The sequence below is a fragment of the Thalia democratica genome, chromosome 5 (genome assembly GCF_965202585.1).
Source record: "Thalia democratica chromosome 5, ktThaDemo2.hap1.1, whole genome shotgun sequence".
Lineage (NCBI taxonomy): Eukaryota > Metazoa > Chordata > Thaliacea > Salpida > Salpidae > Thalia > Thalia democratica.
The window spans coordinates 46031687-46050572 of NC_139169.1; the positions used below are offsets into that span (position 1 = coordinate 46031687).

At 24.3% G+C, this 18886-nt stretch overlaps 1 protein-coding gene across 1 annotated transcript; it reads left to right on the top strand.

The window, feature by feature from the left end:
- Nucleotides 1-9122: 9122 nt before the first annotated feature.
- Nucleotides 9123-18390, top strand: LOC145835705 (translocation protein SEC62-like). Its single transcript, XM_082943403.1, has 9 exons — nt 9123-9191; nt 11276-11381; nt 11913-12018; nt 14161-14233; nt 14535-14621; nt 15466-15589; nt 16626-16757; nt 16914-17051; nt 17299-18390. The coding sequence occupies exons 1-9, from the start codon at nt 9138-9140 to the stop codon at nt 17445-17447; spliced, it is 969 nt and encodes a 322-aa protein (XP_082799529.1). The 5' UTR covers nt 9123-9137; the 3' UTR covers nt 17448-18390.
- Nucleotides 18391-18886: the final 496 nt, after the last annotated feature.

The window sequence follows — 18886 nt, forward strand, 5'->3', positions numbered from 1 at the left end:
GATTATATTTACTGGTTATTTTTTTTTGAAAATTAATAAGATATAAAATGCTAGAATGAAGAATTTAATTAAAGTAGTTTTTAGAACTTGAATGATAAATAGAGTTTAAATATTTCAACATATACATACTGATGAAATGAAATACATTTATTTATTTTTTTTTTAGTTTGTTTTTAACAAGTTAAATATCGATAAAAAATATTTATAGTAATTTAAATTATATTTTTACAATACTTTAGTGTGTTTCTGTTATGATAAACCGATTCTATATTTACACAGTAAAAATTTAGCAATTCTTTTAAGTGTTTTAATATAGCTCATTTAATGCTTTGTTACAAATGAAGTCGATATTACTCAAATAAAAGACTTATATAATAAACTAAAGTATATAACTAAAAACTATTAAATAAAAAAAAAAGAGTCCTGTGCAAATTAAATTATCAAGTATATATAAAATATAAAAGGTCTAATTAACTATCAAAATTATCAATTTCACAATGCGTTAATTTTTGAAGATAACAGATTGGGTTTAGGAACAATTTATAATGCAAATATTTTCCGGTTAAAAATCGAAAATATATTTTTAAAATTAAGAAGTTAGTTAGATATTATTTCAGATTATTTGTTTTTTTGTTTAAAAGTTCTTTATGTGTTTTTTTCAATATGCTGATATAATTGCTAGATTTTCAATATGGTGCGAGTTTACCGGCTTTAAATATTATAGATTCTTAAACATAGATCGTCTAGATCGACTTGACAAACTAAGAACTAAAAAGTGAAATTTTTCAAATAAATATAATTAGAAAAATTAATTCTTAACAAATTTTGTTCGAAAAAAGTAAAAAAAAAGTTTTAGAATAATTTATAAACTTAGTTTTTGAAGTTCTGTAAAAGTAACTCTGTTAACTTTTTGCATTTATAGTTTAATTCAAGAAAACATTGTGTGATCTTGATCCATACAATTTAATTTTTAATTTTCAATTTTAATTTAAGCGTAAAAAGTTATGCTTCAAAATAAAAAAATTATAAAACAACTAATTAATATTACATAACAAATCATCGTTTTGTTTAAACTTCTGTAAATTTTTGTTAAATTTAAAAACAATAGAAAAAACTATGACCGGTATAAGTAGTTACATTTAGTAGGTACAAGTTTTTTAGTAGTTTTTTAGTTTTTTAACAGGTACAAGTTGGTACAAGTTACATTTAGTAGATACTAGTAGTTTGTACAAGTAGTTAGTTACATTGGAAAAACTTCCCGTCAACTGAAAACAAGAATAAAAGAGCATGATCCAAAATGTATTATCCCGCATATCAATGACAAAAAAGATAAAAAGAGTGTAGCAGTCAAATATGCGATGAAAATATCAGCTATAGCTGAACATTTAGTAAACAATACTTGCTGTGGAAAAATTTTTGATATTTCAAAATTTAATAATATGAGACAATGTTCAAATACTTTGGAATTAATAAGACTAGAAGCCATACTAATACATTTAAATAAACCTAATTTATGTAAAAAGTTAGAATTTGATTACACTTAAACCTTATTTAGTTAAAAGCCGTTTTGTTTAATTTTAAATTTTACTTATGTTGATTACGCTTGAATTTAGTTAATTGATTAATTAGTATATATTTTTAATATACATTGTTTGTGTTTTATCTTATTTTATTATATCAGTTGTACTTTTTCTAACGAAAATTGGTGAAATATACTTACAAAGAAAGAGTTTAAGTAATTTTATTTATTCAGTTAAGTTTAAAAATGAGCCTGATGTTTAAATTGCTAAAAACTATGAAAGTATGTATCATAAGCCTTTTTATTTTACTGTTAACAAAATAGCTTATAAAACTTACCAAGTAAATTAGTAACTTATTTTTGTTAGATAAATAATCAGGGTAAGTTTTATGCTTAGTTTTTTTTTTGTTAAAATTTATTTCTAAAAGCGTGAACTGTAGTACTTAGAAACTTATTTTGCTTATTTGGTGATAGTACCAATTTTGAAATTATCAAAATGCTTTTAGTTCAAAAACTTTTATAGATTATTAAATGTACGACGTACGTATAACAATAAAAAAATTTAACTATACAAGTTTCTAGGACGGCTGCTATACCGAAAAACTATTCTACTTAAATAAATGTGGTGTAAAATTGTCGAAAAATGTGTGACGTTTGCTAAATCAGTATATAACGTTACAAATTAATCGATTAATTTTTTTTTATTACGATCGAGTTAAATATGATTAAGTTTAGTATTATGAAGTTTAATATGATCGAGAGTTATAATTGATAGTAAATTGTCTACCTGAAAAGTTCTAATAAGAAAAAAACCAGGGTCGTAGTTAGAAGAGTCTACCAAAAATTTATTAGCTTTAATTTTGCTTCGATTGTCTATTTTTAAGCGATATACCGCCTAGCCTAACTACTTATAAAAGATTAAAATTTTTATATTAAAGTTATAAATTTTCATAACAGTTTTATATTAAATTTTATCTTACATTTACGTTAAAAGTTTCTTAGTTAGTTTTAAAACCTATTTTATTTCTTAATAAAAACTATTTTATTAAACAATTAAATTGCCTTTTTTTTTTTTGTTTATAAAGTTTATATTGTTATAGTGGTTTATTGAACAAAAACAAAAAATTTCTTAATTTTTTTTGGTTCAAGAACCAGGATACACAAAAAGGCCTCTTGGTCATCGAGTTGCATACCCAACTTAATCAAAATTATATTGAGCTAAAAACGAAAAGCAAAGAAAAAAAACTTTAAAGTCAAAATTTAAACTCTTAAACGAGAAACTCTATGAAAAATGAAACTAACAAACTTTACAGCATTAAATATTTTTCTGTTATTACTGTAAAAAATATGTTTTTGTTTTATAGCTCAAAAAAGTTAGTGTAAATAAATTTGTCTAGCTCACTGACCGAAAAGGTCTTTTTTTTTTTACATCTGGTTCTTTGATCATATTTTGAGAGTCAATTTCTTAAGCTTGTTCAACAAAAAATATAAAATTTATAGTTGTATTGCAAGTGGAGAAATTACGAGCATATTTTATTTTTTAACTAAAAATTTTACTTTTTACTCATACTAAAACTATTTTTCACCAATTTATAAAAAGTAAAAAACATAGTTCAAAAAATACAAATACTTTCATTACTTGATAAAAGTTTTTTTTAGTTTTAAAGTTCATAAACTGGTAATTTTTGGTTATAAGCTTAAACCCACAATAGCAACATAAGCAACTTGAGAATACTGGATGTTTAAAACCATCACTGAGTTATGTTTGCATTTAGTTTTGTTTTCTCTAGTATTTGTTTCTTTAAAATTCAAAATTACTATTGGTATTATGTAATTGAGCTAACCGGTCAAGCTTCATCATCTACTATGAGTGTCCGTTTTGGTTTTTTCTTATTTTTGTTTTGAATTAAATAGATTAGTTGTATTTAGTAAGCTATACTGTGTAAGACTTATTACTAAAAGTTGTTAAAATTAAAACGTTTACGTTAGTATGATACATTGATAGTTTATACTTTTAAAAATTCAAATAAACTTTGTCCGGTAGTATTACTTGCAATTAAAGTTATTTAAAACGTTGTAAACTATAAATATAAAAGCGGAAAATAATTTCTAATAAAACAAAGTGTGTATGTTTTGGTCAAGTACAAGTAAAAAAAACAAAAAACGTTGATTATTTACTATCATTACTGTATAAACTAAATGTGAAGTAGAAACCTATTAAACAAGTTATTAAAACTTGTCCCTGACTTGTCCTGGACAAGACGTTGAAAAAAATTTATGGTGTGCGACTCGATAAGCGAAAGGTTCTTCGTGCACTAAGTATTTTGAGCTTTTTTTGTCATTCAATAAACTATGAAAAAAGGGAAAAAATATAATTAATCAAAAAAAGATAGTCGATGGTAAATTCTAGTTTTATCATTTTATAGTTTTGAATTTTACGTTATTATTATTTTTTTACTGTTGGTTTTAACAAAAAATAAATTCAAATCAATAAAAAGAAAAAAATAACTGCTCTGAATAGAACTTTTTAAAGTTTAATGTTTTTGCTCTACTAAAATTTGTTTACAAACTACACAAGTGAAGGATTGTTCTTTTGGGTTTTAATCAGTATCAATAATAAGCATTTCAAAATTTTTATAAAGTTTTAGCTACTTTTTACATAAAATTGTTGTGATATTCTATTTATATAACATTAAACAAAAAAACTAAACTTTTAAAGTATTATTCACAGCGTTTACAGTTTTATTTAGATCGTTTACAAGTATCAGCTTTGCTGTTTAGCTGATTCCTTCTCATTGTGAGATCCTGCTGCATGGGCAACAGCTGTTATCTCAATGTTTATGCCCTGGCTTTGTGCTCAGAGAAGTTCACTTCAGCTTAGCAGGCTTTTCGCAAAGACACAACACAGAATACGAAAGTTACCGGTAATAAGTACTGTTTGGCGAAAGGATTGGCGCCAGGGGTCGTAACCGTCGGTAGGAGGAAGTTCTAATTCCACTGAACAACCACAGCCTGCCTTAAGCTGATCAGCCCTCAGCAAATAAAGTGTTGTTCCGCCACAGTTTACCTTCCTAATTGGGTAAATGGGTATAGCTTAAAATGAAATATAAACTGAAAATAAGTCACCTGACAAACATAAACGAAAAAAAAGACCCACTCTCAAACTGGGAAGCTGGAATGTTCGTACCATGTCTAATGGTATGGACCTCGAAAACATAAGTGATGCAAGAGAAACTGCTAACATAAACAACGAATTTCCACAAAAGATCACCAACGAGGTAGTATTGAGACGTACTAGTCTTACCACCATGTACTTTACCCTCAGTCAGCGCAGGCTTCGCTGTCTCGGTCATGTTCTTAGGATGGGTGCTCAGCGAATCCCAAAGTATATTTTGTATGGTGAGTTGGTCGTTGGAAAACGCAACCAAGGTCGTCCAAAGTTACGTTTTTTAAGCACGTATGAAAGCGCTACCTAAAAATCTTTAATATAAGAACTGGTAAGTTAAAGTTGCTTGCAAATGCCCGCTAAATGGCGACCTTCTGTACAAAAAGACTGAAAGAGAGGGAAAAAAAGATACTTTGATAAACCGAAGAAGATGAAGAAATGAGAAGCAGAATGAATTTCATTTATTTTATATTTATTTTTTTTGTATTTATATCTGTTTTTTTATTGCATTACTGTGCTTTTTAAATTTTTATTATCATTTGTTTTTATTTTCTATGCACAATCACTCATAGCCAATCCCGGCTGATAGCGGGCCTTTTATTATCGTTATTATTAATTATTAAAAGTATAACATCATTTACGTTTATTTGTAATGCTGTCTAATGTAATGTGAAATCTGTAAACAGCATTATTAAATGCTAATTTTATAGCTTGTGACGGCCGCTTAGCTATCTTTGTAAAAGTATTAGTGATAAAAGAAGAAAACAAAGGTACTAATAAATTTTATTTGATATTATTTCTTTTTTAATTTCTTTAAAAAGTAATTACGTAGTTTGTTCGAAAATAACAACATTTTATACTATATCTCAGCAGTTAGCAGAAAACACTAAGTCTTTTTGATTTTAATTTGCGTGTAATATCTTAAATTCATTTTATATTAACGATGTTATTTGATGTTATAATGTGTAAAAATTTTTATCTAAATTTAACCTAATTCAATACTATCTTTATTTTTAAAAGTTTTAAATCAAACTGTTGTACCAAATTTACTCCATCTAAAACTTAAATATTTGTAAAATAATCTTTTGTTAACAATTAAAATTCTATTTTTAAATTACTCAATGGAAAATATATTTTATAGTTAACCAGGACCCAGGTTGTTAGAACATTTTTTCGAAATTTAGTTTTTGTGTTTACTAAATTAATTTTTTTATTAGATTTTTTATAGGAAGTAAGACTATGAATAAAGTAAAATTATTTATCTAGAAGTGTAGTACTTATAAATGTTTTTTAAGCGTAGCTTGATTATTTTACCTTATTGATGTCATTTTTTCGTGATATTTGCATTACAACATGACTCAATAAGTGAAAACTTGCTATATATTTCTTATCAAAATAAAATACTTTATCTTACTTAATGAATGTTCATAAAAAATTTCTAAGTATTTATATGTTTCAATAAAATATGCAGCAAGTTTTTTTTTTTAAATTGTAAAAAAATCTTTGTAACAAACTTGTTTGAGTTGACTAACTTTTTTGCAACAAATCTGGCTCTTTTTCCTTTATTACTGAGTTGGCATTTGTTAAACATGGTTTAAGTGAAAAACAAAAGTTTCGTAATTTCTGTATCTCACTAATAATCAAGTTATACAGATTTTGTTAAATGTCAAGTTTAATATTTTTAAAATTATATAATTTTTGATTTTATGTTAAATTGTAATGTTATTTTGAATTTCCTCTTCCTAACCACATTTGTTGGTTTGGTCTAAATATTGTTTTTACTTATCATAGAAAAAGCAGCACAAAATGAGACAATACTTCATGGATCCAATTTTTCCCCAGCCATATTCAATGGACCGCATTAAGTTTGACCAGAAAATTAAAGAAAATTTAAAAGAAGTCACCAGACCAGGTCTATACTATATAATCAAAATTGTTTGCAATCTGCTAACTTACTTGCTTTGTACTACTTTGTCATGAATCAAATATGTCAAAAGTATAAGCTGAAAAAATTAGGCAAAGTAAAACAGTCCTTATAATTTTGAAGTTAATTTAACTTTTTGTAAAGAAATTGCAGTTTATAATAATAAGTCTTGTTTTGATCTGAAAATACTACAGAATTTAACTATTACTTGAAGTAGCTATTAGAGCATCAAATAGTGAAAGGTAATAAAAACTAAGGAGTAAACTTTAAAAAAATGCCTTTTTTGCCAAAAATTACTGAAAGCTTGAAAAACCCTTTTCTTCTCAAAAAAGAAAAAACATACAAAACTTAGTTTCACTATCTTTAAAGAATAAAATTAAAATAAAGTTAGTTTTAAAAAAAAACCAACATCAGTAGAGTTGAGAATTAAAAACTAAAGTTACTGGCAAGAAAATCATCTTGCTTATTAGTGATGGCAAAATAAGATAATACACAATTTTCAAAACATTTACAAACTAATGAAATTAAAAAGAAAGGGTCAATATTCTTAAAAATCAGAAATTTAGAACAGGATTTACAATAATGTTTATGACACTAAAAGCTTCAATACAAGTAAGGAATATTTCAGATGCTAGTGTAACATTCCAGAAGTGTCTTGGTAAGCTAGTTTTTAGGTTAGCTTTAGGTGTGAGCACCATGTAGTAGAGATGCTGTATTAGATAAAGTTTTATATTCTAGCATTGAAAAGTTTGAAATTTTAAAACAATTTCAACTTAATTAAAAAAAAAAATTAAAGATTCAAATTGAAATCTGGCAATAGTTTGATAAAGATTTTTAAATTTAGTTGTTACTTTATAAGTTTTACAAAGTCTTAAAAAATTTACTTTTCTTTTTATTTTTTTAAACTTGTTTATTTAATTAAAAAAAATTAACAACGCACCTTATATTATTTATCAAAGACTAAACTCTTAACTTTGAAAAATAATTACTATAAAACTGTAAAAGAAGATAAATTTTAAATATAAAAGCATTTTTTGCTTTTTTAGTTTGCTTGTTTAAAAGACCTACTGAACCTGCTAACTTTGATTCTTCATGTTTTAAAAATTAAGCTTATTTCAGGTTTGCCACACACTCAGGGTACTCAGGATAACTCAGAATATTTTGAAATTCAAAATCTCAAGATTACTCAGGATATACTTATTTTGACTTTTTTTAAACTTATGATGCTCAGGATAGTGTTGATTTTTTATAAAAATCTCAGAATAGTTTCAAGATTTTTTAAAAATCTCAGTACTGATTTTTTTTCTAGATCTAGAATTAGATTTAGTTTATTCAGTTTCAATATTTGTTATTTTATGTATCCTATTTTGTCCATGAACATGATTTTTATTAGTTTTAAAACACCTTTTTTTAAATTTAGTTTAATTTATTTACATAACTAATTAAGCTACTTGTTACTTTTTACCACTTGTTAAAATTCAAAGTAACTTTTGAGGTATAAGGGCGATCAAAGTTAAAGCATTCAATAGGTCCTTATGGGAGGCTCAAACTAAGAAGGCAAAAATAGACTATTTCACTAAAAATTTTATCCTACTTCAGTTTTTGAGAAATTGTTTAAAAAATTTTTCAGAGTAATCTTTAATAAGTTTTTAAAAACTTGAAGAAAACAGATTATTTAATTTTTGTGAATTTTTTTTGTGTATAAATAAAAAAAAACATTGACATATGAATTTTTTTCAAAAATCCCCTTCCTACAGGGTGTTTGTAATATTAAAAAGCACATTCACTAAAAATTTAAATTAAACTGCTCAAAAAATGAAAAAAAAGATAGATTTTTAAAGATTTTTTTTAATTCATAGGAAGTTGGCCTTGAAAATTTTCAATTCTGTATGGTTGTATCGGATTTTTTTACAAAACTTGTTATATCTTAAAAGTTAATTGATTTTTTTTTGTTATGTAAAACTATCTTATAGTATATACCCTAAACTTTGTAATAAGAGCAAAAGTTATTTTTGAAAAAAATGATGATAAACCCTCTCCCCTTAAATAGTTTAATACCAACAACAGGGCACTAGATGCACCCTAATATGAATAAAGTAAGATTAATATGCACTTTTATTGTAAATGTTTATGATTTATACAATTTTGATCAAAACTATTATTTACTACTTAATTATACATAGAATTTTATTCAAATACAAGTCTAGTTAGAAATTACTTATAGATTAGTTTTAATATACCTATGAAACTTTTTTTACCATGATTAAAAAAATTATGTACATTTTTTTTGCATAAAAAACAAAAAAGTTTGATTAGCTGTTAATTTAACTGATAATTAAATTATACAACGTGTAATGAAGTAATAATTAAATAAAAAATATTATCTGCAACCAGTATCCTAAAAGTTATACTATTGTTTATCCATTCATTTACAAAAAAAAAGTACTGAATAATTGTTAAAAGTATTCACATTCCAAATATATATTTAGTTTCTTATATGTTAATACAGGTTAGTTACTTTTTATAAAATGAGTTGTTGTGCTCCTGAACCAAGAAGAAGAAAAAGAAAAGGAAATGAAGAGGTATTTATAAAGCTATTAAGCTTTAATTATTTGAACTTATTAATTTTCTACGGTATTTGTACACTTAAAACTTATTTATTGCTATTTCAGCTAAATATTTTTTACAGTATTTATAAATTTTAAGATTTTGTTTTTTTTCTAGTCTTTGGTTATTTTTATACTACAGTGAATTTAAATGAGTTGTGTTTAAAGGTCTAAATACTATCAAAAGTGATATATAAATGAAATAATTTAGACCAAAGGTTTTTAACCTTTTTTCATACTTTACCTTTTTATGGAAAGTAATAACGAAATTTAACCCCAATATACATATTTTTATTAGTTTTCAGAAAATTCTTTTAATATTTTTTTGTTTATTTATCTAAAATATGTTACAATTGAATACTAACTTGTAAATAAAAATACAATTCATAACAGATATATAAAACACTCTCCCAAGTTTTTCTGTGATAGTTTATACGTATTACACTACTTTTTGTTAGAACTTAACAGTAGAGCAAATTTAAAATTTTGAATAGTTTTTAAACAAAAACACAAAAAGTTAAAACTAATAAAGTAATAAGCGCAATAAATAATTAGTGTAAAGTAATAAATAATTAAACTCAAATACTACTAACGGGTAAAAAAAAGATAAATTAACTAAACAAAGACACTTTCTAATCGAATTTCTTTTGTTTGCACAGTTCTGGTTTCTCCAAAAATATGGAGATAGCCTCCAAATTCACGAGATCAAATACACTATTGCAATGATGGATTATTCTAAATCTGGATATGTCATATTTCCTAGCGGTTCATGACAATTCAAATTCGGACAACTCAAATTCCTACAATTCAATTTCTTAAAAAATATTTAATTGACTATATCTCAAAAAGTAATATAAATTTGAAAAAAATAAAAAATGCGTATGTAGATCTTATTATTATCTACAAGCCATTTTTATCTTTTTTTAAAACTCTAAAATATTTTTCAAGATATTTTAAATTACTATAACTAACTATATTTTTTACTTTAATAAAGCTATATCTCATAAAATATTTAATTTTTTGCAAAAAGAAAAAAAATGGCCTGTAGATAACAATTTAATTTACATATGCATTCTTTATTTTAGACAAATATACATTACTTTTTTATGTTAAGCCGTTTCAATTTTTTATTAAATAATTTGAATTGTAGGAATTTGAATTGTCCAAATTTGAATAGTCGTGCACCCTTTCCTAGCACAATCTCTATTATTTATTAGATATTCTGCAACTGAAGATCTTTTTGCTGCTTTTTTTGTTGCCATTGTAGATTTAGAATTGTCCATCATTGCAATAGTGTATTTGATCTCGTGAATTTGGAGGCTATCTCCATATTTTTGGGAAACCAGAACTGTGCAAACAAAAGGAATTCAATTACAAAGTGTCATTGTTTAGTTAAATTATCCTTTTTTTTTATCCGTTAGTAGTATTTGAGTTTAATTATTTATTACTTTACACTAATTATTTATTGCGCTTATTACTTTGTTAGTTTTAACTTTTAGTTTTTATGTTTAAAAACTATTCATAATTTTAAATTTGTTCTAAAGTTAAGTTCTGACAAAAAGTAGTGTAATACGTATAAACTATCACAGAAAAGCTTGGGAGAGTGTTTTATATATCTGTTATGTATTTAAATAAATTAGCTAATAATGTTTGAAGTTTTAAAAAGATACAATTAATAAACATTTATTTACATAACTTATAATCAAAAAATTTGCCCCTAAAACAAGGAAATTTATCCCAAGAGATAAATTTACCCTAGGTTCAGAATCGCTGGTTAAGATTCTGTAAATATTTTCAAGTAGGCACAAAACTAAAATAGTTAAATAATTATAATTTCATAAATATTGAATTCTTATAATTATCCCCTAAACTTGAAGTTTGGAAAGTTTTCATTTTATGAATTAATATTTTGTGACTTAATAAAAATTAATTTAAGATCATATATTACATTTATTTTTAGTTACAGTGTAACTAAAAGTTGTACTTTTAGGTAGAGATATAGTTTCATTTTTTGTAAAAAAGTTATGTTTGTATTATTTATACTCACAAAAAAACTATAGATAAAAGAAATATCTCCTGAAGAGCTGGGAATGGCCAAGTATGTTAGATTTTATACTCCTAAGAAAACTGCTAAAATACAAGGAGAACAAATTGAATATTTTGTAGGTTTGTTTTAATTCACATTTTAAAAATTAATTAGATAACTGTATAGTTTAAAGAGTTGCCATTTATTTAGTATACTTTGCACACTCAGGATATTTTGAAACTAATGAAAACTGCAGGATAACTCAGTATGACCAAGGATATTATGAATTAGAAAAAAACAGAAGGACTCTGGATAGTTTTAAAATTACTGAAAACTCAGGCTTTAGAACTTTTCATTAGATTCTGAATGAGATTTAGTTGATTAAGTTTTAATATTTTTTTATCTTAAAACTAATTTTGTTGAAGAACCTGAATTTTATTGACTTTGTCAAGTTAAAGAAATTATTTTAAAGATTTGTAAAAACTCATGATGACTCAGGATAGCTTTTTGTAAAAATAAATCGATTTAGATTTAAGTTTCACTTTGTTTTTATCTATCCAAGACATTGTTATTAAGCTTTATTTTAGTTTATTTATATCAAACAATATGTTAGAAAATTTGATCATTTGTTATATGTAAAACTGCTTTGCTTAAGTTCAATTGATTCATAGGTTCAAAAGCTGTTGACACTTTGTTAAATTCTAAGTACGGACTCAAATGCAAAAAGCCTAATCCAAGAGTTAACACAAGAGAGAAGTGCCTTAGCTTCTTACAAGCGTATGTAAATTTCTTATTTTTATTTTCTAAACTGTTCAAAAATAGATTTAACCGTTTGCTAATAAAAGATCCTAGTGAAGTAACTTCACTGAAATATAAATAAAAACAAATTGTACAGTAATCTTCCTTTATTGCACCAACATATGTTTCTGTGTGTTAACGAATCAACACACTTCAACTGGGTTGTTGATTCGTTAACACACAGAAACATATGTTGGTGCAATAAAGGAAGATTACTGTACAATTTGTTTTTGTTTAATTTTTATTTTCAAAGTTTTGTGTAAAATTTAAAGATGTTTTTAATTACTGTGCTAATAAAATATATTTTTATAGCCTTTTATTACTTTATTTTACTTAAAAGCGAACCTTTTTCTTTCTTTTTAATTCTAAAATTTATATTTCATATAATTGTTTTACTTTTTGTGGTAAAGTTTGATTTTTGGTGTTTAGTATTTTACAGTTGAATTACAAATATTAAATTACAAACTGTTTTTATACATCAAGTGTATACAATTTAGTAAAATGCTCAATCAGCAAAGTTTTTTAAAAATAATAGAAAAACATTTTTTTACCTTTTTTTTTAATGTATGTCCTTATCCCTAACCCACCTTACCCAAAAATATAACAAAAAATAAGTTTTAAAGTTAAAAGTTAAAAATAAAATGAAAAACTAACTAAAATTTTTGCTGACTCAGCAAATTTTGACCCAAAAGTTTTTGACAATTCTCCAATCCAAAATCTTTGGTGGCTAGCTTTTGGAGTGTGACAACTCATCCAAAATTTTTTTTGTGAGCTTTAAACACAATTTGGAACCGTTTTAGGAGGTAACTAAAGCTGTACGCAAAAAAATCAAAAATAACATATCTCCCTATTAATAGACTTTCAAAAATTGTTTTTGTCACTGTTAAATACACTAAACTTAATTTAATTCTAAAACTTTATTTTAAGCATATTACAGATTATAGTAAATAAGTAATACTTCTTTTCAACTTTATCTGAAAAAAAAAAAACCAAAAATAAAAACATGTTAAGGCCAATATTAAGAGGGATTCAACATTGTTTAAAATAGTTAATATTGGTTTTAAAAATATGAAAAAAATTTTGCAGTAAAATAAATCCACTAATTTTTTGGATTTAGTCTGTTTTAAAAAAGATTCATAATCCACTAGAAAATCTAAAAACTTACTAAAATCTTGTCCTACGTTTTTAAATCAGTTTTTTTTTTCAAGTTTTCAGGATATTTTCTTTAAAATATTCAGAATAACTTGTAGGAAGCAGTTTGTAAAGTAGTTTTGACAGTAAAGAAAAAAGATCAATTTTCATAAAAACAATATTTTACTACAAGTTGTTCAAATTTAAAAAGGTTAGTCTTAAAAAATTATAAACAATCGCTCAAAGACTTTAGGGAGGATATAGTTTTATTTAATAAAGTTTTTTAACTCTTTCTTAGTCATTGCCTTCTATAGGGAATCTATTAAACTCTACAACGTCGATTACTTATACCTAAAAAGTTACTTTAAACTAAAAAATTGAAATAACTTAAAAAAGAGATTTACTTCGTCCCATGACCTTAATTGCCTATTAACAATTATATATTCTTTACTTATTAGATGTTCACTGTTTTTTACTTAGTTGATTTTTTTTATAACTTTGCAGAAATAATAAAAAAATTGCAACGAACAATTAAAGTTAAAATTTAATATTTTTTGATAATTATGTAGTCTTGAAAAGTTGTTTTAAGTATAGATTTTGAATTTTGTTGTTGAACTTTCAAAAAGCTAACAATACTTTTGTATTAAGTTTACAAAGGATGCAGTTTTGTATTTAATACATAAGTTACAGTAGTTCTTTTTTTTTTTCAAATATAAATGAAACCATATTTGATATTATTTTAAGATCAGTACTTAAGTTGTTCAACATAAGCTTAATGTTAACATCAATAAGCAACAAAATATTTGATTTATTTTTCTATATTTACAGGTTTAATTTTAAAGTCATCTACGCCTATATTATATAAGAGTTATGTTTGACTATACACCCATAATTCAATTATGTGTTTTATAATCCGTCAGCATTTGTTTTTTTGTTTAAATAACTGTTTAATCAAAAACCAACTTTTATCAAATGGTAAATAAATCACAGTATGCTTGACAACGAGATGTTCAAACGTGGGGAAAGAGTTTTGAAAGAAGACAAAAAAGGCGAAGACAGCAAGGTTTCAGATGAATTAATATGTTTCTATTTTAGTAGTATTAAAAGTACTTTGAAAGCAAAATTTAAAAAGGTTAAACTATTAAAAAATTAATATAAAGTAGTAGTTATAATTATATATACGCAACTATTCTCAACTACTATATTTTAATAAAGTGTTCATTGTGATTAGAAAAACAGAGTTATACCTTTTTTCTTTTAAAAATAATCAAAAATGTTTTACACTATCAGTTTTTTTAAAGCATCAATATATTTTCTTTGATTTTACTGTGCATTGATGTAGATATTTTTTAAACATCTAACAGAAGAAACCATCGAATGGTAGTGGCGATGAATCAAGTGGAAAGAAAAAAACCGAAAAAGAAGAGTCCACTGCTTCGGAAAATAAAAAGGTTACTTTTAGAATGTTCTTATTTTATAAAGGTTTTTTAGTTAAAGGTTCAATAATATAAATTGATTTATAAGTAATTTCTTTTTTAGCAAACAATAATAAAGGCCATTTAATTGTTTTAGTCTAGTGTTAAAAAATATTAAAAGAATAAATGGTACAATAATCTATTTTAAAATTAAAATAATTATCCAAATTTTGAGATACAGTCACTGTTTTTAAAATTTAAAGTTGACACAAACGTCTGGACAAAAACTTTTAATTTCAAATTTTCTTTGAAATTAAAAGCATATCATAACACAATTTTTTCGTGTTTTTTTAATATAAATACATAAGTTTTGTAGGAGAAAATATATTTCAATTAATTAGTTTTTTCACAATTTTGTTTGTTTCAACCATAAGAGATATATTGAACTTTCCAACTTTTATTATTTATATCTTATAAATTTCTATGAATTTTAAAAAGTCGTAAAAAGCAGTTAGTATATAAAAAATCTCTAAACTAAGACCAAGTTGTGAAAAAACTCTGACTTGCTCCTCCCTCTATGGCCATTAATAAATATTTTTTTTAATCTGTTGACTGTGGTATTTTTTTTTTTAATTTTTTGACTGTGTTGTTTTGTATTTTAGGTATAAATTAATTACTATTTTTATTTAGAGTATCAGCTATTACATAAAAACTGTTAAAGATTAAAATTTACACATGTAATTATGTTTTTGTATTTATAGAAATATTTGTAATAACAAATTCTTAAAATTTTACCGTAATTGTAGTTATACTGTTTTTTTAAATAGAATTAAAAGTTTAACTATTAATGTTTTAGAAAATGACCATTTTATAATATTAGGTAGATGAGAAGAAAAAGAAGCGACGCTACACAATAGGCATCCATGAATGTCAGAATATGCTTGACAGTAGTGATATTTACGTGTGGGTGTTCGACCCTGTTCCTCCAAAAAAGAAGTTATTAGGTAATTTTTTGATTGATGTCAATTATAATATACTCTTTTGAACACCTAAATGGTTACCTTAAGGCTCCCAAGTAGAATAAATTGACCAAGTAAACTTTTTAAAAGTTCAAATATTTTTTTTTTACTTAAATTTTTAAAGTCGTAAAGAAATTACAAAAGAAAACAGTTAAGCTTAATTTATTTTACAAAAAAAATATTTTATGAAGTATTTATCAATAGTTTGTTAAACAAATCACATAAATTAAACATGTGTTTCTAAAACGTAAATTTAAGAACTTAATAAGGATAGTTTTTGAAAAAGTATATTTTAGAACTAAAACTATAATAATCAGAATAAAAACTCAATATTTTTACATTCTTAAAGTGTTTACGATAATTTTCAGCTAAACTTCATTTCTGAACATCAGTAAACATTTAAAAAATAAATAACCAATTGTTAGTAATTTTTTGTGAAATTAATAAAAGTTACTAACAGTAGAATTATAAATATCAAGTATTTCATATTCTGGCTAAATATTTGTATACATATAATAGCATTACAACAATGAATTACTCATAGATTAAAGAATTTTTTTGAAAGTATTTTGTTTTTGAAATGTTCAGTTAAAATTAAAAAAACGTCATAATTGATATAGTTTATAAGCAAAATCAGTATTTATGAGTAATTTTTAAAAAGAGTTTAATTATTTAAAATATATAAATTATAAATTCACATAAAGTATTTTATATTGAGTAAACTCTTTGCCTCTATCAACTATTTTGTCCTTTTGATTGAGCAACATGTATTTACTTTATTACTAACAGGTAGTATCAATCATTGAGTTTTTTTTTTAATTCACTAAAAACAAATTAGTTTCATATATTCATAACTATATTATATTTAAAAAGTCTTTATTTATTTTAGATTTATTTAAATTATTTTAAAGTTTTAATTTTACTAGATCAATCTGATTACTTCGTTAATAATATAAATATTTGTCTCTAACCATTATGTTGTAATACAAAATGTATTGTTAATTTCTTACTTTTTTTACAGGCTTCTTGGCAATAATCGCTATTGTAATAGGCACGATGTTTCCACTGTGGCCTCCCAGCATGCGACAAGCTGTAAGCTACCTCGCCATGGCTGGAGGTGCTTTCATGGGACTCATCATACTCATTGCGTTGCGTTAGTTTCTATACTGATTGATTTTTCTTATGTTACGTTTACTTTCTAGCTTTTTATATTAAGTTTTTAATTAAATAAATTAAGTTGAGTAACATCTTGTCTCCATGTGTTTGATAATTTTAGCTTTTCTTATAATTAAAAGCAACTGTTTTTTAGTGAGGTCGATATTCTTCGGAATAGTTTGGATGGTGACAATGGGAAAATACCATATCTGGTTCCTGCCTAATTTACTGGCCGACGTTGGATTCTTTGAATCTTTCAGACCGGTTTATACTATAGAAATCAAAAACCACGGTTTGTTTTTAATTTTCGATGATATATTCGAGTATCTTTTCTGTGAGGTTAGTCTTAATTGATTTAACTATTTTTATATTTTATTAAAAACACATTTTAAAATAAGTGGTTGTATGTTTAAACTAATTAAACATACAACTAGTAAAAACAATTGACTTGTGTCCTGGACCGATTTGCGAATTATTTATAAATCTTGTCTAAATTAATTAAGAAATTTTACACTACAAACTTTACTTTTTAACTTTAGAAAAGGCAGAAGAAAAAAATAAGGGAGAAATGGAAACTATAGAAGAAGGAAAAGAAACAAGTGAAAAGGAAGATGAAGGTGAAAACAAACATCGCGATTCGGGCAGCGATTTCGAGATCATCGAACCCAGTTGCAAGAAAACTGATTAAATTATTATTTGCTAACTGAAATTTGTAAGGTGATTTTTTATCTTGAACATTTATATTATATGTATTCGCAACTACTAAAGATATTGTTCTGTAAAATATTTACTAATACCTAATTATAATTCTTTCAATGTTCCTCAACAAAATACTTGTTATACAAATTATTAAGTTTTTATATATACTATTTTAAAAATAAAAAAACATATCTAGTTTTCGCTATACACAAGTTATATTTAAAAGGTTTTAATTTTTAATTTTTTTAAAATTCTTGTTTTTATCTGAGTGTTGGAATGATTTTTTTTAATACATTCGTAACTATAAATGGTTTAAGCTAAGTACCTTATCATCCATAGTGTTTTGAATATTTATGTTAACTATGAACTTTGTCTTAAATATTTGTAACTATTGCATTTTTATAAGTATGTACATTTTAAATTTTTGAAAAAATTGCTTCAAAAATCGAAAATTGTTAAAAGTTGGTAGTCTTGAATAACAAGTATAGCCACAATGGCTGCTCCATAGTATTTACTAGAAAACTGTTACAAACTAAGTACTAATTTTGCTTTGTAAATGCCAATTGAAAGCCATTAAAATTCTGTCTTCAGTTTAAGTTTTATAAAAGTTGTACAAAAATGTTTTTAAGTTAATATATATGTTTATCTAAAAACTGGTTAAAAACAAAAATATTTTTGTACACTTCCACTACTTTTTATTTCCACCTTTCTTATTCTAAATTTTTAAGTATGTGTTTTTTTATCTTCGTACTTTAAAATAAAATATAGTTAATAAGTGCTCTAAAGTTGACTAAAAGTTGAAAAAAAAGAAGTTTAATCTGTATATATCTTTTAAATATTTTTTTAGTTGTTCAAAACGTTACTTTTTCAAAATTTACAAGCACTAAAAAGCTTCACAATTTTTCGTAATGAATAAAAAAGAAAATAGTTTATTTTGTTTATTTGTGTTAATTACTAATAAACTTTAGGCTTATCTGAATAAATGTTTTATTTCAATAAATATTTTATACTTTTGAGTTTCAATATTGTTAGGAAATTTCTCGTTCTCTATTGAAAGTTTTTTTTGATAAAATTCAAAAATAATAAACGTTCAGATTAAATAAATAAACTTAAAAATATTAGAATTTCACGATAATTTGCAAAATAATTAAACTAGTTTAATAAAATATTTTGTGATTAAATGCAATGCTTTAATTTTTAACGTTTTAATACTATTTATGTCGAGTCTTATTATAAGTATTCAAGGACATTTTGTTTAGTTTTAGATAAGTAAAAATTAGCGCGATATAAACTTTCAACAAGTGGCACAATGATTTTTATTAAAAGTGATTTTTACATAGCAATTTTAAAGCGTGTTTTTGTTTTTATATTGCTAATTAATGTAGTTAGAAATTTGAAAAATAGGACTTTTATGATGTTTATCTACTT